This window comes from Pituophis catenifer, unplaced genomic scaffold (assembly GCF_029215685.1).
Source record: "Pituophis catenifer annectens isolate HBS135680 unplaced genomic scaffold, rPitCat1.0.hap2 SCAF_3, whole genome shotgun sequence".
Lineage (NCBI taxonomy): Eukaryota > Metazoa > Chordata > Lepidosauria > Squamata > Colubridae > Pituophis > Pituophis catenifer.
The window spans coordinates 148,484,433-148,508,072 of NW_027256883.1; the positions used below are offsets into that span (position 1 = coordinate 148,484,433).

The 23,640-nt window shown below is 35.9% G+C and overlaps 1 protein-coding gene across 1 annotated transcript in view; it reads right to left on the reverse strand.

The window, feature by feature from the left end:
- PATJ (PATJ crumbs cell polarity complex component) overlaps nt 1-23,640 on the reverse strand; it is a 149,227-nt gene that overhangs the window by 116,855 nt on the left and 8,732 nt on the right. The window contains exons 5-15 of the mRNA XM_070941288.1: nt 23,237-23,432; nt 16,949-17,077; nt 15,678-15,899; nt 14,374-14,464; nt 13,524-13,615; nt 11,375-11,504; nt 10,091-10,204; nt 7,505-7,581; nt 6,900-6,956; nt 5,466-5,600; nt 2,495-2,662 (exon numbers count right to left, since the gene is read on the reverse strand). Coding sequence (XP_070797389.1) covers nt 2,495-2,662; nt 5,466-5,600; nt 6,900-6,956; nt 7,505-7,581; nt 10,091-10,204; nt 11,375-11,504; nt 13,524-13,615; nt 14,374-14,464; nt 15,678-15,899; nt 16,949-17,077; nt 23,237-23,432 — 1,411 coding nt within the window. The remainder of the gene's footprint in view (nt 1-2,494; nt 2,663-5,465; nt 5,601-6,899; nt 6,957-7,504; nt 7,582-10,090; nt 10,205-11,374; nt 11,505-13,523; nt 13,616-14,373; nt 14,465-15,677; nt 15,900-16,948; nt 17,078-23,236; nt 23,433-23,640) is intronic.

Consider the following 23,640-nt stretch of genomic DNA (forward strand, 5'->3'; position numbering starts at 1 on the left):
ATAAACCACCAGGAATTTCCAATTACATTAAAAGTAGTAAAGTCAAGAGCATGAAATATTTCTGTATGAAGATAAGCTTTCTAAACTACAAGGACAAGTTTATAATTCAGTACAACACACTTAGCACCATCAAGTTTTGGAACTTACAGTTCAAAAATGTTCCATTTTAAAAAGCTCCCACTTGGGAATACTGAAAAAGAGAAGTTAATCACTATTGTCTACACACAAAAATATTTTAAATTTTATTAGTTTTTGATGGAATACATGAATACAATCCCCACAGCTGGAATAGATGATGGTTGATTATTCGTTCTAGAACAGGAGTGTCAAACTCACATCGTCACGTGACATGACATATTGTGACTTTTTCCCTCCTTCACTAAACCAGACGTGAGCGTGGCCAACATGTGACACGTCCAGCTTGAGGGCTGTGAGTTTGACAGCCCTGTTCTAGAAGTAGCCTCTTAAACATCTGAAAATTATCTTCCCCAAAGTTTCCACACTGAGGTTGAAATTCTGCCTAAAGAGCAGTACTTATCACTTATCATTTGTCCTGCTCCGGATTCTAACTTAGGTGCTTAAAGTATTCAAACATAGCATACAGTAGATATAGCAGACATCTTCAAATCTAATGCTGGAATATCCTTTAGTTAAATTATTTTACAAGTATATGGAAACCAGATTGTAACTTCCTCGACTTAGGATCACAATTGATCCCAGAATTTATGTTGCTAAGTGAGAAATTTGTTAAGTGAATTTTGCCCCCTTTTACGACTTTTCTTGCCATTTGTTAAGTGAATCACTGCAATTGTTACGTTAGTAACACAGTTGTTAAGTGAATCTGGCTTCTCCATTGACTTTACTTGTCAGAAGGTTGTAAAAGGGGAACACATAACCATGGGACACTGCAACCATGATAAATATGAACCAGTTGCCAAGCATCTGAATTTTGATGAATTTTTCATGGGGATGCTGCAACGGTCATAACTGCAAAAAATGGTCATAAATCACTTTATTCAATGCCATTGTAATTTTGAACGGTCACTAAACAAACTGTTGTAAGTCAAGGACTACCTATAGAATAATGAGGACATTATCAGTAAGGATTAAAGAACATAACTATAAAGTCATTTGGAAGTGGTATTTGACCCCAATAAGACTTTTTCAAATGGATAATAAAGTGGATAAAATGTGTTGGAGATGTAAAGTGGAACTTGGGACATATGCTCATATGTGGTGTAAATGTAATGGGGTTGAACTTTTTTGGTCTAGGATAGAAAATGAAATATTTGAAATAATTAAGAAGAGGGTCAAATTGAAATTGGAAACCATATTATTATTAATATTGAATGAAACAACATTAACAACTGGAGAAAGAGAATTGGTGAGGATTTTGGTTATAATGGGGAGAATTATAATTGCTAGATATTGGAAATTAAATGTTGACTTAAAATTAGAAGAATGGTACAATGAAACATGGAAATTTGCATTAAATGATAAATTGACTTGTGATATTAAAATTAGAGGTGGTATATATAAAGAAAATGTTTTTTGGAACACTTGGCAACCATTTGTGGACTTTGCACTTGGGAGATTGGATGAATCGCACCAGTACATTATCAAAGAGATTTCTGGAAGAATTGAAGACTTCAAGTTCCTAAAACTTCCTTTCCGTTTGTATAGCACGTTGGGGGAGGGGGGGGAATTTCTTTCCTTATTATTGATTTTTTTGTATTGATTTTTTTCTTTCCTTTTTATTATTCTTTAATAATAAAAATATAATAAAAAAATTAAAAAAATTAAGGACTACCTGTACTTTGCTTTTTCCTTCAGCTTCTTTAAATAACAGAACGGATGATGTAGACTGCACAGATAAATCACAAGTCAGACACAATGACTAAAAATTTGGAACTATGGCTCTAGATTGTGGAGTGCTATTCAACAACCTGATATCAAGATCCAATGTTATCTACCAGGGATGAAGCATCATACGTTTTGAGCATTGTCTGCTGTAATATAATATTGCTCAATATTTTCCACTCCAATACTGTTTATTAACGTACTGTGTTACAATATTTCACTAAATATGATAATAAAAGATAGAATTTAATCATTTACAAGGTAGCAGCAAAGCTTCCACCCCGAGTAGCAGCAAAGCTTCCACCCCGAGTAGTTTCAGAGATAATAACTTCTCATGAACCATTTTAAAAAAAGAAAGCAATATGCTAATGTACATGCCCATAATAAAAAAAAAATTTAAAAGGCAGATGAAGCAAGAGCATTTTCCATCATAATGTGGCTAAGAATTTTACTTTTTAAAAAAACATGCCATTCTGAGCAGTAGGAAAATGGCTTATGAATCATTCACATTCATTATTCATAATGAAAATTAAATGCAAAGTAACCAATAACGAAAGCAGCAGCAGAGTCAATTAATAATCTTTGGGAAATCCTTGGAAACATGCCATAGGGTGTTTTTTTTTTCTTCAAATACCTTTGGTTCTAGAGAATGAGCAATTGTGGCTGGAGGCTCATCCACAAAAGATTCCGTATCATCATCAAACAAACGGCGACAACAAATCAGGGTAAATGGAGGGGGAACCTCTTTCAGAAAAGAAACAGCTTCACGGCGGGATTTCCCATAGAGCTGGACACCATTTACCTAAAGATAGAAAGGACACCATTCCTAAATTGACCAATACTTTAAAGCAATTTGGATTTATCATAAATATTTCACTGCTTATTTTATAGTGTTTCAATGACAGGCAAATGCAATTCCCCCTGCCCAATATATAGATAGATGGACTTCATTTAGCATTCCAATGATGGAGAAAAATGTTCTCTCTCTGTGTCTCTCTGTTTGTTTGTCTCTCTCTCTGTCCCTCTCTCTCTCTCTCACTCTCACGCACACACACACACACACACACACACACACACACACACACACACACACACGACACATCATTTTAAGGAAACTAATGAGTTCCTTAAACCACTAAAGCAATCAATAGTATTTATTTAGTTTTACTTGATCTCCATGGCCTTTCTACTCTCATCTCCTGTTTTACTGTAACTCTTCAGATATTCTTGCACCCTTCAGCCCAAGCCACCATTGAGAACTTAAAAACTGCAAGGAATTGTAGTTCAGCAGCATGTGAAGAAACATTGGTTAACTGTTAAGGTTTTGTTCTACAAATACTCCCCTTATTATTTCTTTTCTAGTTCTTTCCACAAATTGAATTTCTTGATGTCAGGGTATGTTCTTGTAAATTCTACTGCTCTCAATCCCATACTTTTGTGGCTCATAAAATCCACAATGACTTGTAAAAATGTAGACTAGCGCATGGGACAACCAGCAGAAAAGAGACAGTTACCTGCTAACCTCAAATTACTAAAACAAATTTTAGTAACCATGGTTCTGTTATTAACTACTAGCAGTGTTGTGGTATTACCGGTATGTATCATGTATTATGTGGTATTATGTAAGTCCATCTATATTTTACTTGGAGTGGTTAGCCATTTTATATATAGAATAGTTCAACTCTATACTCTTAAAATACTACAGTTAAATGACTTGATTACTTGTTGGATTGTACATTGTGTATTCCTTCTAGAATGTGTTTGCCATTTTATAGAGTTTTTCTCACAAAAGAAATCACAAATTTTGTGTGCATATGAATGCATTGAGTAATCATGATTAACTCAAGATTTAAATGGATTAATCCATCTCAAGCTAGAAACTGGGACAGTGTGAGTTCTAGTCCTGCCTTAAGAGACAAAGCCATCTGGGTTACTTGGGGCCAGTCACTTTCTCTCAGTCCTAGGAAGGAGGCAAGAGCAAACCGCTTCTCAAAAACCTTGCCAAGAAAACTACAGGGACTTGTCCAGACAGTCTCTGTGAATTTAGACACAGTTGAATAGAAGGAGGGGAAAATCTGTCTCAAAGGCTGCATTTTGTAAGCACTACTCATCAGTAGTTAATAGCCTCAGTTTTCAGAAACGTGTAAAACATGCTTGTAAATTCTGTCACATTTTGGAACTATTCCATATAACATGATATATTGCAGAAAAGCATTCAGACAACTACATGTTTCAGAACAACATCCATTTTGCATAAGTATTTTGAGAAGTAGAATTGGTTGTGAGGATTTGGTACCAGGCCTCCAGACTAATCTAACAATTTCTTTTTGTTCATTGAAATCATGAGTGAAGTTGAAAAACAGGTGGATCATTGGAATGGACTCACTTCAGTAAAGTTTCATAAAAAAGAAATATGTTTCTCTCTCTGGACATACGAGGTGTATCCTGACTCTTCTTCTGTGATATGGTTTTATTTAGGTCCTAGTCACAAGAACTAAAATATGAGAACCTATTATCCTTTTGGTAGAATAAAACTAATCTACACAGAATTCTAATGTAATTTTTTTACTAATCTTATTGTTGCTCACATTAACATTATGATATCAAGAGAAGGGCTGTGTAATGTAAGTCTGTCGGTGACTTGGACAAATGGAATGCTAGATTGATTACTATCATAATTAAGTGAATAGTTACTATAGAAACCTTTCAGGACTTACACAGCAGGTCTGCAGAAGGACGTATGTTGGGGATGGATTTGAATAGCAAATCTTATGTTATGTTATAATAACAAAGCTATGCTAAATCCCCATTGTGAACTGGAGGGAAGAATTTCATATTTTTAAAATATTTCTCTCCGATTGACTTCAATGAAACGAAAATTATATTTCTGTAGGTTTGAAGGTATACTGTATTTGGGAGTGGAAAGTCTTTTCAAATTTTTCTTCCAATCTATATATTCTTTGCTTCTGTAGAGATCAGACTGTAAGTAAGGCAATAACCACACAAAATTCCAGGCCATTTGAGAAGGGACATCTAAGTTTGAATCTATTTCAGCATGCTCAAAAGGAAGAGATCTCAGCTATTTTATAATCCCTTGATAATTTTCTTCTAGGGACATAGAATGGCAGTCCAGCTAATGCCAAATGATACTAAATTAGAATTAAATGTATACACATACACCATTTGCACACAGGAAAATGAGAGCCAGCCAGTCAGTCAGATACCTATTAGGGTTTCTATTTCAGATAATTGTTATAGGCTAACACTGGAAACATTTTAAGCCAAAAACTCAGTGTTACATTAAGGAAAGCAATTGGGGAATGAAATTGAAATCACAAGCTCTGGATGTAATTGAAGATTTGGAATGAGTAACAGGAACAAATATTCCATCCAATATTTTGTATACTCATAAAAATATCTCCTATACAGAGATGGAAACTTCCAATGGAAAGACACGTTGTACTTGCAGATGCTAAGGACTTTGGAAGATTTAATTTCTCTAGCAAATCTTGATATCCTAAAAGGCATTTTAATGCACTTCAAGCATACACTCCATGATACAGTGTTGATTATTAAAAAATATACATGCTACTTTAAAATGGTACCTCTAAAAGTTCATCCTCCAGTTGCACTAAGCCAAGTTTAGCAATTGGGCCATCTGTAGCAATGGAAGAGATGTAATGATGTCCTTCAAAAGTATCCAGTTCAACTCCAAGCCTTAATGTGTGAATAGGCAGCAGCTATTAAAAATGAATCACAAAAATAGTTAGAGAAGAACATTTACAAAGAAGGTGAATTAGATTCTGTAGTTCTGTAAAGTTGGAACCATCTGAATATTTTAATTTAGTAATGAATTGAATTTGATTTATTTTTATTTTAATACTCCTTGATAAAAGGATAATGATGCCCTCAAGTCCATCTCAATTCCTACTAATGCATCCCTGCAGTTTTCTGTAGTCACAGAAGTGCCAATGTCTGTTTTTGCCTTTGCTGTTACTTTTTTTTAAATTATTACCGTTTTTCTTTTCTGCTTGTTTTTCTTTTGCTTGCTAGTTTAGCCAACAGCCCTTAGATCCCCAGATTGTCACACTTATAAAAATAATAGAGACACATGGATGACCTGGATATGACATGATCACTAGAATCTGGGGAATTCGTGATCACTAGATGATCACTAGAATCTGGGGAATTCATGATCACTAGATGATCACTAGAATCTGGGGACATGATCACTAGAATCTGGGGAATCTGGATCACTTCTGGAGAAATATAAGCTGTTTTATGACAAACCAATGAAAATGGGATTATGAATGTTTTATGAGAGATATTTAACCAACAGAGAAATGGATAAATACCATACAGACTAAAAACTGTTCTCAGCAGAATAAAAACGTTAGATTTGTTAATTACTTCTTACCATCCTCTGTCTGCCAAACTTAAACAAACCAGGGGAAAAAGTACAGAATATTGTTTAAATAAAGCTTGAATTAATAAAATAAGTACATAAATTAGTACATAAATGAAGGGATAAATGAGTAATGAATCCTGGTTTCTGAGTCCAACTTGTTAGGTATTTTTAAAAAAAGAATTTCAATTTCAATAATGTATTTCTGCTGGTTGAAAGAGCCAAACTGACCTGGATACATGCATTAGCATGCAGATACTGTAAAGACTCGATTTTTTTTCTGGAATTCAGAATTATTACTGCATAGAGCAGCACTGCAAGTTAATGTTGTTTCCAATCAAGGTTTGATTTACAGAAGATCTCTTAAAATGGTATATTAACTACATTTCATTTCAGTGCCAATCCTAAACAATGGATATCCCAGGGAAGATCTACAAAGCATTTTAATAAGCAAAGCTGTAAAATATATTTACAAAAATTAGTGTCTTGAATAACTTCATGCCCTCAAAACAGCAGCACAAAAATAGTAAGATATGCAAAGTGTCAAAAATATTTATATCACATGATTCACATCCATTTCTATTTCCATTACTAACATGTCACAGAATGTTAAAAGGAAAAAAAGATTCAATACCTTTGAATATTTTTGTAGTTCAGCATCATCTGCAATTGGTGTATCTATTGTGACAACCTAAAAAGCAAATAAAAACAGAAAGGCTTCATGGGTATAACAAAGAGCTACTTGAAAACTCAAAAGAAATTGACTAAAATATATTACAGATACATTACTGGAACAAGTGAGAGATTGAAGCACTACAAATATAGTCATGTTGCTTGTTAGGCAAAAGACGAAAAGCTTTGCATAGCTTTAAATCATCTAAAAGTTGGCCTGAGAGAAGTAAACCCCAATCGAGTCTACAGAAACAGTTTTAATTATTGATTAGACTCAATGTGGATTAATGGTCACATTTCTATAATTCAGTTTATTTAAATTATTTCCTATGTACTAAACCTCAACAATTTTAAGAGGTGTGGACTTCAACTCTCAAAATCTCTCAGCCATGCTGGCTAGGGAATTCTGGGAGCTGAAGTCCATACCTCTTAAAGTTATTGAGGTTTTAACTACTGTTAAGAGTTTAACCCTCTGCTCAAAAAGTAAATATTCTCATTTAAGGTCTCATTTCTTGAAATGGGATTTCAAGAAATTACATTCCCAGTAATTTAATATGGATAACATACCATAACTTCATAATCAGGTCCCAGCAGTGTTTCCCATTTGGATGTTGGCTTATATTCTGATAAGTCTGAGGTGTTCCCTAAAATGCAATTATTATTATTATAAGGCAGTTGTTAGGACTGCACATTTTTTATTTACATTTTGGCAAAACACAAAGCATTCTAAACTAATTGCCCTACTATAGAAATATATATAAAAATTCACCTTAAGAACAGTTCAGTCTCCTATCTGTATCAATGCCTTCTTCCTTCCTTCCTTCCTTTATATCCTTATAATAAGCTCCTCACTTAAGTAATATGTAACTTGCAGAAGTCAGAACTTCCAACATGCAAGCAAACATCTTCCTCTAAAAGCAGAACCAACTGGAGGATAGCTTACAACAGGGCAGTATGTTTATACAGTCTTTTTTGTTAAACTTTGGAGAAATCGGGTAACGTTTTATAGCAGTATAATTCCACATTAATAAATCACTGTACAGATCGCATCATCTGTTTTTCTAAGGAAAAAATGTCCTTAACTCTTATGTATCATTTTGTTACATTTTTTTAAAATGTTAAGTGTATAAAATGACCTGTTAAATAAAACTGCACTGTATGCTGCTTGGGGGAACTAAAAATACTAAAAATCACACCTGTCAATCATTCCAAATAACTACAAATATTGAATTGAATGTTTATGACACCACAAGAACATACTAGAACCACGAAAATTATTAATTCTACTGGCATATATTTAGAAACTTACACACGGGATTAATTTTTTATTAAAAACCAATTCTTTTGAACACAGGAATACCTTTTTTTGACAACAGTGATGTATATTAGGTTCGAAATGTCTCATCTTGATATGTTTTGCATGCCTTTGCTTATTTCTGAGTAACTTTTAGAATATTGTTATTTGTCTTCATATTGGCAAATATAAAACATAAATAAAAGGAATCTCTCTGAAACAGCACCATTTGTGCCTGAAAATGTATATTAACATGTTGAATGGATCTTCCCTATTAAAAACCGTCACACACTTTGGCTGTTTTTACAAAGATACATATCATCAAGATCATGATTAAATATATCTTATGAATTATTCCCCACTTTAAACATATTGATTGTTTTTAGCTCACAATATTAGCATAATAAAATAGAAATATTAAAGTTTAATACAGCAAGTGAAGTAATAACACATTTTGTAAAACACGATTTGTACATTATGTTTGAAAAATGTTTTCATAGTTTGAATGGGCATTAAAGTAGCAGTGTTTTCCTTACTGGTATTATACTTAAGAGTCTGTCAGCATTTCCAATACCACTGTCTATTTTTGGAATTTAATCTGGATATTAAATTCTGCTCCAGGATGAACTTTTACAAACAGTATTTTAGAATCATCTGTGCTTTAAAAAAATGACTGTTATTAGTTTTTAAACAGCAAAGATATATCAATGTATTTATCACTGAAAATACATTTTATAATTCCTTTATTCTAATTAGGTTTGTACTTTTTTGTAAAAAAGAAAAAAAATGTTCTTTCTGCTATAGAATTGCATGCCACAAACTACTTAATTTGCTCTTGTCCCATTCTCATTTGAGTATAAATGCCCAAATACAATAAAATTTGATATTATTCCAAGTCATTACAACTTGCAGCATCAAATAAGAAGGAACAGATTTCTAAAATTATAACATAATGTGCTTCAGTGAAACATTTACTTGGCATTAAACTAGCTAAGCAGAAAAGCTTTGTTAATATAATTTCTATAATATAGAATCCATCTAGTTTAGCTTTCTTCTTCCTGCCCTTCTAAAGAACTATGTATTTCACTATGAACAGAAACATGGTTGACTTTAGCATCTGACTTTTAGTTTTTGAACAATGTAGAACAAGCTTTGGGTAGTTTAGCCTGTATTTATGAGGAATTATTCTGCATGACTATAGATCACTGCCACTCTCTATCTAAGGGCAAACCATACATATAGATAGTCCTAGACTTCTAACCATAAACAAACCTGGCAATTAGGAGGTAAGTAATGACAGCCGCCATTAAGCCAACTCATTGTTTGCTGCGGGCAATTTTTTTGCCAGAAACCAAAGATATAGTTTGGGCAAAATGTCATAATTCATAGTCACATGACCAGGGGACACTACAAATGACAATAATTGCAGGCTGATTGCCGAGCACCCAAAATGCAGTCACATGACCATGGGAGGTATTGGCTGTGAGAACTTTGATATGTTGTTTGCTTTATTTATTGAAGAGTAGGTGGACTTCATTTATATTGTTGCATTTTATATATTCGTTAGAATTCTATCCTCCCTTTCTTTCAAATGCTCAAGGCAACATTTCCTCCTGTAATTTTCTCTCATTGCTACCTAATGAACTACCTCTGGCCAAAACTCACCAAATGAGCTTCTGTGTCTGAAGACATTCAGATCTCCCTAGTCCTAATCCAAGATCTTAATCTGTACTGTACTGGATTTTATTTCATATACTCCAATCCTTAGTTGAGTAATTCTTAGTTGTTATTTACGCAATAATAATTTTGAAGCAATAAAGTACCAAAAAGGTTGTTTTCCAATAGAATGCTTGACTTACCAATTGCGTGTTGCTTCTGCTTCCTTTCATTTTCAGTGTTATCTTTTTGCTCTTGAGGTTCCTCATTTTCACTATCGGTTTCCACACCAGTCAAGTTGAACATGTGTGAATGTCCTGGAAAAGTTCCCAAAGCTTCCCATCACTTCTCTAATCAGGCAAAAACTTTGAACTGTTCCTTTTTTAAAAAATTCTAAAATATGTCTGAATTGATAGGACATTCAACTTTCCACATTATTCTAAGTGTACTATTATCAAATTTCAAGTCCTCAGCTGATATTCAAACTAGTAAAGTTATATGCTTCTCCATTTCCACTATCCCAAAAACCTCTTCAAAATGTAAAAGGAATATTTAAAAAACTGAACGATGACTGAACTCTTCTAGCTTTCTAAATGACTTCCCTTCCACTTGCCATGTGCTTAAATCTTTTGTGGGAGGATTGAAGGTCTGAGAACATTCATTGAAAGAACAGAATTCTGATCAGTGCTGTACGGATTTCATCCAGAGTGTCAGAACGGAATATCTCCCTTCTCAGGTTACTAAAAATGTTCCATAATCATTTAATCTGCCTTTCCCAGCTTATAATAATGATCGAAAAAAACAAATTAAGCACAATAGAATTTTACAAAACAAATAAGGTCTTAAAAACAAACCAAGCAGTGTTGGTTAGAAAATGTAACTGAAAGTGGAACAGAAACAACGCAACAAAATATATGTACTATGGTTTGCTTTACAAGCCAGTAGAGGATAAATCCTGTAGAGCTCTAGAATAAAGTTCAGTCATCTGTTTTTTTAGTTTCACATTTCGCACCTAAAACATAGCAAATATTATCCTTTGGTTGCAATTATTGCCACCTATTTGGGAACATGCACATAGCAACACCTGTAAAAATAAAATGGAGGTAAGAATGAAAATGTGACCTTCCTTCTTAGCGCATTTCTTGCCTTGGCCAGTAAGCCTTTAAGGATTTAAAAAAACCATTTAATTAATTAAGTTATGTAAATTGTTGAATCTTTTGGAACAAACAAGTATCCAAAGGAACCAGGTTAACTGATTCTTATAATTCAACTGGTTGTATTATTTTGCTCACAATCTGTGAAAGCTGCAATCTCCCTACAGGATATATTTGTTTCAGAAAAGGCCAGGACTAACCTGTTCTGCTGGCTTAACCAGCCTTGTAAATAAGTGGAATAGTAGAAATTACTTCAAAATATCAAGGTGCTCATTAAAAACAATCCTGAGCACTTTATCTAGAAAAGAATGTAGACAGAGGGAAGAACTTTACCTCTATCCAACTCTCTTTCCGCATAATGTGGTTTCTTTCGAAGCAATGTCAGATGAACAACTGGTCCTGTCTTGCGTAAAGCTTCCACAACTTCTTGGTTGGTATAATTCTGAATATTAATTCTGTTAACCTAAAGGATACATACACAATTCTTTTGAAAATGATCATCCATAGCACAAAAGCAGGTTGCTTGAATGAGATAACCACTTTCACTGGCTAATTATTGCACAAAGGCAAAACATGAAGCAAAACAGATTCACACATGCAAACTCATCTATTCAGTTCTTAAGTGGAACCAAGAATAGGCCATTTTCAAGGGTAGGGAAGGTGGCAAGCAGATGTGTTGAATATGTTTAAAACAAAAATACAAAACGAAACAAAATCTTGCAATCTATGATATGACCCCCCCCCCAGGACTGGGGGTGGGAGGGGGGGAAGGATAACAATGTTTCTCAACTCTTATACTTTATATAAAGTCATCACTAACTTGCAAACTACCCAGGCTCACCTTATAGGGGAGATGGGTGGCATAAACATTTAATAAATAAAATAAAATAAAATAAATAATGTAGAGAGAGAAAAAAAACTTTTCTCCTTCTGTCATAAGGTAGTCCACTGAAACTCAATGTGGGGTGAAGATATAGAGATACGTACACATACATACATACATACATACATACATACATACATACATACAGTAGTGGCCAAAATTGTGGAAACCTTTTGGAAAAAGTGTATTTTTGAGGTTTGGTGGCTTATAACACCACTTTTTTTGGAGTTTCAAGATACTGCTGGAATGGCCTGGGAATAGCCCAGACCTTAACTCAATTGAAAATCTATGGAGCCAACTAAAGAAACTTGTTAGTCAGAAGCAACCCAGCAATAAAACCCAGTTAATAGAAGCAATCATTCAAGCTTGGTTTCACATTATAACAGGTGCAGAACTAAAAGACTTGGTTCACTCCATGGGAAGACGTTATAAGGCTGTAATTCATGCTAAAGGTTACCCAATGAAGTATTAACTGACATGATAATTTTCGTAAATCTTGTTTTTCTCCGTGTTTCACTTTTCTTCTTTATACTGTAACTGCTATTCTAATATCAAATCCTTCATAAAAGGTATTACATTACATTCTTGATTAAATTATCTTTCCATTGATATATAATTTTATGGTACTATTCCAAAAAAAAAAGTGGTGTTATTAGCTAGTTTTAGAAAATACACTTTTCCCAAAAGATTTCCACAATTTTGGCCACTACTGTACATACATACTCATCCTTATATACTCATGTATATATAAGTAATAGTAATAATGTATCAAATGTATATGTTTCTCAACTCCCAGGGACTCTAGGAGGTTCACAGATTGTTTTAAACACTAAAATCAAGAAACAACAAAAAACAGGGTAAAGATGGCAGCAGGACAAAATCAGATGGAAACAAAGGAAAACAAATCAAGTTAAAAGGAGGTCGTCCTTGCCAAAGGCCTGGGTGAACAGCCAGGCTTTCAAACTCCTTTGAAACGCTAGCAGGACAGGGAAGGTTCAGATCTTGGGGGAAATCTCATCCCAGAGAGCAAGCCTACAGAGAAGGCATGCTTCCGGAGTCCTGAGAAATGTCATTGCTTAATTGAAGGAACTTGGAGCACACCAATTCTGTCAGATTAGATCGACTGGGCAGGCACTATGGATGAGAGGCAGTTCTTTAAATAACAGGGTCCTAGGCCATTGATTAAGTTATATCACTTGCTGCCAGCAATTATGGTAATAGCAGCCTATTTGGATCATTTTAAAAGATGGCCAAGCATAATCATGGCAGTTCAAACTATCAATGGTTTTTAATAGTGATGAGTGTTTAGCACATTCTGAATTATAGATAGCACGTCTCAAATAATAGTACTTGCAATAGTGGAAGGAAACTGTAGTCCTCTCATTCCAGACTTGTCACCTTCCCAAAATATGCAGCTGAGAACCCAGAAAGCTGGTTTAAATGAGCATAGGACTTGGTACAGCACAAATTGTTCTAACACACTGTTCTGTTATCCCAGGTTAAAGTTCATTTATTCTGATTGATTTCCTTCTCTCCCAAAAGAAAATATAACAAGGAAAACAAGAGAGCCCCTTCCTATGAATGCAAGTTTCAACTTACTGCAATGATTTTGTCGTTGACTTTTATCTGACCATTGTGATCTGCAGCACTGTCAGGTATTACGTTTTTTATGAAAATCCCTGAAGCTTCCCCTTAAAGGAGGAGAATGAGATGGAGGGAGAAAATACAGACAGAATTAGCATACACCGATTATCATTTCACACACATTCTAGAGCAGAGAAAGAGGCAACTATGGTCCCTTTAAAATCTGTGAACTTCAACTCCCAGAATTCTCTTAACGTTTCTCCTTCACTTTCATTTTCTCAATATGCTATGGTGTTTTATATTTTTCCCCTAACTGTTCCTATTTTTGGAAGATTTCTTGATTGTTGTTGTTTTGAATGTCTGAAACTTCCATGTTTCTTTATACACCTTAGCATTTTCATAGTTGATTTCAGCTTTTTCATAAATGTCCATTTTTTCATTTAGGCTTCAGTACAATATGTCTTAGCTTTTTTTTTAACCCCGTAGAAGGCAAACATTTGATGACTGGTAAAAATAAGAAAACAAAACTGAAAAGTTATACTACCATTTTGATGGAGACACAGTCATGCTGGCCAGATGACCACGGAAATGCCTTTGGACAACGCTGCTCCCTTGGCTAAGAAACAGAGAATGAGAACCTCCCCCAGAGAATTGGACACAACTGGACAGGGAAAACCTTTACCTTTATCTAATCTTTCTGCGTTACTTAAAATATCTGGGGCTAAATAAATACTTAAGATAGAAAAAGCAAAGAAGCATTTCTCTTCTCCCATTCTCTGACAATATTGTTCTCTATCTTAAATATATGTTCAACGAATTATCTGATTTAGTCTCTCCCTTTAGCAATCAATATTATACAGCTCACCTGAATCAGAAACTCCAGAATATCCAACAATTGTTATACCAAGGCTCTGTCCATCTTTTTTAGTCAACTTAACTTCATGAATTTCAGTTTCCTGGGAAACAAAACCATACCATTTTTTTCAGATTATATTAAGCATTTAATCTTGTCCTGAGGACTTTTCTATTTGTTACCTAATTAAAGCCTTTTTCAGTTCAAAGATCCAAAGACAACAGGGTGTGTGTGGCTTTCACAATGTCAGCATTTCTGGTGTTCAAATGTCTTGACACATTACTTTCTGAACTTCTGAATATTATTGAATTATTATCCCTTTGCACTTTTAAAACAGAAAAAAGAAAAATCTATCTTTTTTAAAAAAAAAATGCTAAATTTTAATATTAATTAATTTCATTTTCACTGCCTGGATTTATTTTTCTATCTGATTTTATAATTGTTGTGATATCTCCAAATGGTAAAACAGGTTAAAAATTAAAATATATCAAAAAAGATAAATAGAATGAAAAATTACAATTATAAGAGTCGTGCTGGCACAGTGGTTAGAATGCAGTACTACAGGCTAATTCACTGCTCAGTCCAGGAGTTCGATTCTGAGCGGTTGAAGGTTGACTCAGCCTTCCATTCTTCCGAGGTGGGTAAAATGAGGACCCGGATTGTTGGGGGCAATATGCTGACTCTGTAAACCGCTTAGAGAGAGCTATAAAGCACTGTGAAGCAGTATATAAGTCTAACTGCTATTGCTATTGCTATAAACTGATCAGATGAAAATATTTTAATCACTCCTACCAGGAGAAAATTGTATTTGATTTTTTTTTTCTTTACACGGTCCTTTAGCAATATGTACTTCAGGAGAACTTATGTGCAAATACATAAACTGACAAACAAAAGGCACGATGAGCTAAATCTAAGTCTATAAATCTGAGCTAAAATTTGATATTATATAAATTACTGTGTGACCTTTTCAGAGACAGGAGTTCCATAACTTGGATGCTTCAGCTAAATATGAGGCAGACAGTCAAGAAGATATTGAAAGTGAAAGTGTCTTTTGAAAAGCACCTTTGGGATTGAAAGTGAAAGCCGTTGATTTTGGCGATGTAGTAAAACTACAGTAGTATTGTTTGCCCTACAATAGCAAAGTGTGTTAGTCAGTTTTCTGGTCTGTGACTATAACAAAGATTGATTAATTGTTAAACTCAACAATAATAACAGTAATTAGACCGACTAAGTATTAAGGTCAGTTTAGGAAGATTTTCTTCAGACTGCATGAAATTTCCAGTGGTGTAATCTGATGCAAGCATTAAGATACTTACTGTGTCAGATTCTCTGTCCTGAATAGTAGCTAATTCACCCACAGGATCAGCCACAGGAGTTGGTGGGATTGCAGATATTTCAGACAAAGGAGATCGTGCAACTACCATCTTAACGTGGTTTCCACAGTTTCTCAAGACTTGAGCAACCTGTTCGCTACTCATCCCTTGTACATTAATACCCCCAATTTCCAAGATATGATCATCAGTTCTAAGTCTGCCATCCTTCAAGAAACAAGGAACATTTTTCAAAGTTAAAATGAACTGGAATGGAATACTTTTTATAAAGCATGACTTCAATATAAAATGCCATCGTGTTAAAGCAATGCTGCAGTGGATGCTACACTGAAAGAATTATATCAAATATTAAAAATAGTCTTTAAAAGTTACTAAAGAAACTACTAGCATGTTTAGCATATGTTTTAGATTATAGACAAGTTCAGTATTTTTCATATATTGTATATATTATTCACTGTATGTGTCATTCTTCCACTAAAAGTCTAATTGTTACAGCATCGTCAAATTGCAAGTCTACACATTTTTAATATTTCTCTTTCTACTTAAGAGCCCAGGCATATGTAAGAAGTCAATTAGAACATAGATAGCAGAGACATTTAATTGGTTATATTTAACCTACTTTTAATCTACATTTATACATTCCATCAATTAGGCTTCAATGATTAAAATTTATTTTCATCATTTTAAGCAATTTGGGGCTCTTGCCAAATGTTTTATATTTGATACTTTGTAAAATACCAAGTGGAATAGAAACAATGATAAGTTATCAAACAGGAGCGGGAGACACTATTCCTGCTCCTTATTCTACATGGCTTCATCTCAGCTGATACAGCAATGGAGAGATACTGTATACAGATAACAATAGAGACACTGAGTTGAGACAATTTGATTATTACTTTCCTTTGCCATAACAAAATGGATAGCATTGTTGCGACTGGTTTTAGATGTTAACATAGTAACAAATTAGTAATAAAGAGGTGGGCACAACATTTCCCATCCTTCTCCAAGGGTGAGAAATGCTTTTCCACTGCTGTTTCCACAGCCTAATAAAACAGAATAAGGCCAGGTCAACATCTTTTCCTACTTTACTATCTGTTAAAAGACTCTTTCCCTCAAAAAAATTACAGATCCAAGTATTAACTATGTACAAATACACACACACACAGAGAGAGAGAGAGAGAGAAAGAGAGAGACAGAGAGAGAAAGAGAGACAGAGAGAGAAAGAGAGAGCGAGAGAGAATTGTAAACAAATTTACCCTGTCTGCTAGTCCACCAGGAACAATAGTCCGTACCACCACACCACTTGTTTTTCTTCCCACAATTCCAAACCCTAATCCAGAGCCATCATTAATCAGTTCAACTTCTTCAGTGTGGCCCCAATTGACCTATAAAAATAGAAAAGTAATTTTACAGCAATCTTTCAAAACATTAAAAAGCTAAAAACATTTACCGTAACACTTCCAATCCATACAATAAAATAAGTACTCAGTATTTTCCACAGCAACTCATCTATTTTAGAAGTCTCCTCTTCTTTGTGGTTACAACATCTGGAGTATACATGAGATCCAGTGGTTCATGCAATTATAGTAAGGTGAATTGATGGAGAGCATGGTAAATATGCAGGAAGATCCTATAACATGTTTTATTACATCATACCGTAAATTTCCTTGGAAGCATTTCTAATTAAAACATTAGACCAGTTACACTGAACACAAAGATCGTATCTGAAACACCATAAAGGACACAAGAGGGGAGAATATCTTCAAACTGTTTCTTTAGTGTCTCTGAAACATGGAATAATGCACTGCTATGCCTGTTCACAAATGAGTATGACAACTGCATTGGAATACAGTAATTACCTGGACCTAATCAGAACAACACACTGAAATGAAGCAAACAGCATTCTGTTGTGGCTCCGTTGCCTGAGCCTGGGCTATCGACAGATGCAGACTCTGAGAGTGAGGGAGAGGACTTGGCAAGGCCTCCCTCTCCAGGACCCTCCTCTCTGGCAATGCCTCCGGAGGACATTGAAGGCCAAACGATAGGCTCAGAGCCAAGCACGTCCCCGCAGCCACAGGTGGACAGCGATGAAGAAGATAAGTGCTGGCTGGACCCGCGACAGAGGCGCAGGGAGAAGCATGCACAGCAGAAAGGAAGGCGTGTCAGAGATTAGCTGAGTCACTGGACCACACCCCACAGGGTATAAATGTGGGTGTGGTGGCCGGTTCAGTTTGTGACGAGCAAAAACTGGAAATACTCCATGATCTCTGCGTTAGTGGACTTTGCCTGCTTTATCGGACTGCATTTGGATTAATCCTTGTATTGTTAGCACTCTGCCTGTTTTATCGGAATGCTGGCAGTCTAATCTTTGTTTTGTGTGAGTAAAGTCTGAATTGGCAGCTAGTCACTGGGTTGCTGCCAGCTTTATCTTCAAAGAGTTTTGTCATGTGGCTTATTAACTCCGGGCCGTCTGTGGGGGTGCGTGTGGGGTATGGGGACAGAACACATTCATATAAGTTTTATGTTTTCTTCCTGGAATGCACACAACAGCCTAAACCAGGGGTCCCCAACCTTTCGGAACTCAGGGACCACTAAATTAATAATTATAAATTCCACGGACCACTAATAGGATCTGCCTAATGACCAGCTGGGTGGGTGTGGCCATGTGACTGGGTGGACATGGCCAACTCGATGGCCAACTCGATGTCACTCACATCGAGGGGCACCTCGCCGGCCTCTACTCACCCCTCTCCTGCCAGCCACTCCTCATCTCTCCACCCGGGCTCCTTAGGGCCCCAACAGGAAGCAGTTGTTGTAGCTAAGCAGCCACCATGAGAAAAAGTTGGCAAAACAGCTGGCTCAGTTCAAATTGGATCTGACCAAAAAGGAGGCTCAGCAGAAACACCTCATTCAGAACTACGAGCATAGGCTTTCCAAGCAGAGGGAAGACCTGCAGGAGTGCAAGGCCAGGTACCGGTGCCTGGAGACTCAGGCCATGATGCAGTCCCACTGGAACAAGGCCCTCCGGCTCCTTGCCACCAGCAGCACTTCCCTCCAGCCTTTGCCCAAAGCCCCGCACCAGGAGGTTGAAGCAGATCCCAAGTCAGAATTTCTGCCCCCGTCCAACCCGCACAAAAAGACCCCGAAGGAGGAGACTCTCTGCAGCAACACAAATGTTCATTGCATGTATCCGGCCCAGGGGCCATAATTTGAGGACCCCTGATTTAGTGCAATATTAAAAAATGCAAATAATTTTTCTGCGGACCACCAAAATTTTCTCACGGACCACCAGTTGGTGACCGCTGGCCTAAACCATCATGGTGGCTAGGAGAATTTCGCAACAATCCCATAACAAAACAATGCCTCCTGATGCACTGGACATTTGTGGCTTTTTGTTTTCCGTGGGCTGGGAAAAAACTAATTAGGGATTGTTCCCTATCTGTGTTCATGCATGAGAAAAGAACTTTACATTGAGTTCTGTGCATTTGAGAATCCTAGATCTCAAATCAAGAAAGATTATTTGGTCCAGTGTGATCTACTAGATAGGTAACTAAAGATTGATCAGCTGCTTGATATATTGAATATAGAAAACATTAACTTACTGGACTGAGTTAAAATTGAGTGGGTTTTTTAAAAAAACCCATAGCATATATTTATTAGTGGGGGAACAACGGATCAGGTAGGAAAAATTGTGATTAATATAGTGAGAAAACTGCAGGTCATTTTGGAATGGATTCTAAGCAGGATGAGCTAAATAATCTTGACTAAGATACTTTTCTCTATTCTGCACCCATATTTCTACCAACGGCTAGCCAGATTCTTCTGTGAAACATTCTGGCAGGCATGACAAAACCCACTTGTGTCCTTGCTTGTCAAATGTCAAAGGAAAACTCAAACTGACAGGATTGACTGAGCTGCTGGAATTGAATGTACCAAGTATCACTTTGTAGGAAAGTGGGAGGAAGTATTTCTCATTCCTTTTTTTCCATTTTTCTCTTTTCCTGCTCATAAAATCACAGTGGTGTAGGCCAGCCCCCCCACCAAACATTTTGGCACCAGGGACCTGTTCCATGGGGAGAAGTTTTTCTATGGACCAGAGTGGACAATGTTTCATGTGGTGTCTGCATTTCGCAGATGAGCCTTCACTTGTTTGTGGAGCCCAATTTCTGGCATGCTGTGGACTGGTACCAATCCATAGGCTGAGGGTTGGGGGATCCCTGGTGTAAGCTAGCAAGGCTTATGCTTAACCTAAGGGGAAATCACTCTCTAGGACTGAGTTTCAGGAAACATTTGTTCAATGTTCTTCTTTGTAAGATCTATGTTTTACCAGGCAACAATATTCATCAGGGAATTTATCCTTCCTTCCACTTTTCCCCACAACAACCACCCTGTTAATTAGGTTGGGCTAAGAGAGAGTAACTAGCCCAAGGTCACCAAGTGACAGGGCTGTCTTAACACATGGGCCTGATGGGCACTTGCCCATGGGTCCCACGACCGTAGGGGCCCCATACTAATCTGTGTATGTTAACCCTTTAATGCACCTTGTATCATATAAATACAGCAACCTATTTATTACATTTTACTGCATTTTTTAATTAATACTAACATGCAAATAAATGTTTAATTTTATCGACCATTTACATTTTTATTCCTGTGAGTAGTTGTCGTAGAGGCCCCAGTACACTGCTTTGCCCGGGCCCCATAATGCTGTTAAGACGGCCCTGCCAAGTGAGCTTCCATGACTGATGATAGACTAGTACCTGGATCACTTTGTTGCAAGTCCAACATCTGAAGAATCAACCACCCTGGCTCTACCCCCTGCATTTTATAATAATAATAATAATAATAATAATAATAATAATAATAATAATAATAATAATAATAATAATAATAATAAAACAAATGTGCAACAATAGCAACCAAAGCAGGCAAGATCATAGAAGAGGATGGAATAGAATTAGAGAATGAAGAAATGATAAAGGCAGTAAAATCAGAAGAAGGCTACAAGTACTTGGGGATTTTAGAAGCCTCTGACTTAATGCATAATAAAGTCAAGGAATTAACTTCAGCCAAGTACATTCGGCGAATTCGTAAGATATTAATGCCCAAATTGAGTGGAGGAAACATCATAAAAGCCATAAATACCTGGGCTATACCTGTGATTAGATACTCTCCAGGAATAATTGACTGGACCCAGATGGAGTTAGACAATTTGGACAGAAAAACAAGGAAGCTTATGACAATGAATCATGCCTTGCACCCTAAAAGTGATGTTGACCGATTATATTTACCAAGAGCAGAGGGTGGTCGAGGACTCCTACAAGTAAAGCAGACTGTGGAAGAAGAAAAACGCAGCTTGAATGATTACATCCAGAAAAATGAAGAACCAATGATTAAGGAAGTAAATAAAGGAGGCCTTTTAAAGACAACTAAAACAAAAGCAGAATATAAGAAAGAAGTAATTGAGCAGTGAGCTGAAAATTGGAAAAGAAAAGCTCTGCATGGCCAATACTTGAAAAGTATTGAAGGCAAAGCTGACCAGAAACTAACTTGGAACTGGTTAAGATCAGGAGTACTGAAAAAAGAAACAGAAAGCTTTATTTTGGCAGCTCAAGAACAAGCCCTAGCCACAAACTGCATGAAAGCAAAAATTCAACATGTTACCACCAACAGCAAATGCCACCTCTGCAATGAGAAAGATGAAACAGTCGACCACCTGATCAGTGGGTGCAGCAAAATTTCACAAACTGACTACCTACAACGCCATGACCATGTTGCTAAGATCATTCACTGGAAATTGTGCCAGAAGTTTGGATTTGAGTACAGCAAAAACCACTGGGAACATCAGGTTGAGAAAGTTTTAGAGAATGAGAAACTCAAGATCTTGTGGGACTTTAGGATTCAGACTGACAGGCACTTGGTCCACAACATACCTGACATAACAATAGCTGAAAAGTAAAAAGTATGGTTCATTGACATTGCAATACCTGGTGATGCACAGATTGAAGATAAGCAGCAAGAAAAAAATCACAAAATACTGGGACTTGCAAATTGAAGTTGAGCGACTGTGGAAAAAGAAATCGTGTGTTGTCCCGATTGTAATTGGAGCCCTTGGAGCAATACCCAAAGGGCTACCCCGCTATTTAGAAATTCTAAATTTGCCGGATTTTAACATTTTGACTCTACAAAAAACCACCTTACTCAGAATAGCTTACATCCTCCAACGATACCTTAACAGTTCCTAGGTCCTTGGTTAGGACTCGAGCTGCTGAGCTATTAACCAGCCTCAAAGGCTGTGAATCTCACTAAAGATTAACCAATAATAGGATGGTACTGCCAGTCTGCATGCCCTCTTCTCCCTTCCTTCCTTCCTCTTGGTTTTACCATACTGCTAACCTGCTGCTTCACTGTTGCAGCTCCATCTCCTACTACTATCTTTGGAAAATGCTGTTCTGTTCCACCTCCTTAGGCTGCAGTTTTATATAAGGACATTAATTTTTTAAAGATTTTTTTTTAACCTAGCAATGAGTTGATCCAAACAAGCATTGTGTTTGATATGTAGCATTATCAGCAAAAATATTTGTGGGGTCAAATAAAAGCATACTATGGACATAGGGTTCAAAATTCCTGTGACTTAAGTAAAAAAAAAAATCAGGCTACGAGGATGATTAACTTTAAATCACAATAATATGGAAATGAAAAAAAGGAGGTAATACTTTATTTTGTTAGCTTGTTCTGTATAGATGCTTTATGGAAACAAAGTGGTTACATTTCATTCTTTTAACTTCAGAGAAGTTATGATGAACCAGTAAGTTTAAGCAATTTAACATAATTATAAAAAGAAATAAAAGTACCTTCAGCTAAGATAGTTCCTTCATATCTATGCTTGTAACAATCAATTGAACAATACAGATTTAATAATCTATCAATCAAGCCACCTGAGCCTGAAGACTGGTGAGTAATGGACACCAGTAATATATAACAAAATACTGTAAAGGACTAAAAACACAATTTTGTTTCATTACTATAATCAATTGCTCCTATTTATGCTCCTACAAATGTAAAATTTAAAAATGCTGAAAATGAAACAAAAACTATAATATAGCAGAAAAAAATATATAGCGGAAGCTATACTTCAATTCAGTAGATTAACAGATACTTGCATATTTACAAAAACACTTATACCGTATAAAATAAGTAATTTAAGAGCTAAAAATGTGGTACCCTGCTATCTTAGATTACAAGACTGAAAATAGATAATTTTTCAATTATTTGTAGCGCAGGGTTGAATTGTGGGGTCCTTGACACTCTCAGAACTTGGTGATTTTCTGGCAACATTTCATTACCAAACTAGGTAATATCATCAGTGCTGATTAAGTTATTTATGATGAGAATAATAAGGGAATTTCAAAAACTTCTAGAAATCTGACCTACTAACAAACCGCATGGAGTAAAATTATACAATCCAATTTGTCTAATGTTCAAGGATGTGATGAATATCCTTGCAAAATCATATTTTGATTCTTATAAAAAAAAAATCTTACCATTTCAGGTACATTAGATTCACTCATAGCAGAGGAGTTCCTACTGCTGCTCTGGGTGGGGCCTCTGGCCACAACCAAATGTAAAGAGCCTGTGGACTGTTGGAGCAATAGGATTGCCTGTTGATGAGAAATGTTCAGGTCCAATGGTGTATGATTTACAGCCAATATCTGATCATTTTCCTTTAACCGTTGATCCCTTGGAAAAAACACAAGTGATAGTTAAAGGTGCTGCAGAAATCTTTCAGAAAATGGTTACAGGATAATACAACTAACACAACTTACATGTATATTAAACATTAGCAAGCAGATTCTTGCGCACAGGTGCAAAATGTGATATTGCATTAAGTCACCATTTATGTACTTATTTTTTGAGTACATACAATTGACAGGTTTTGTAAAGCATG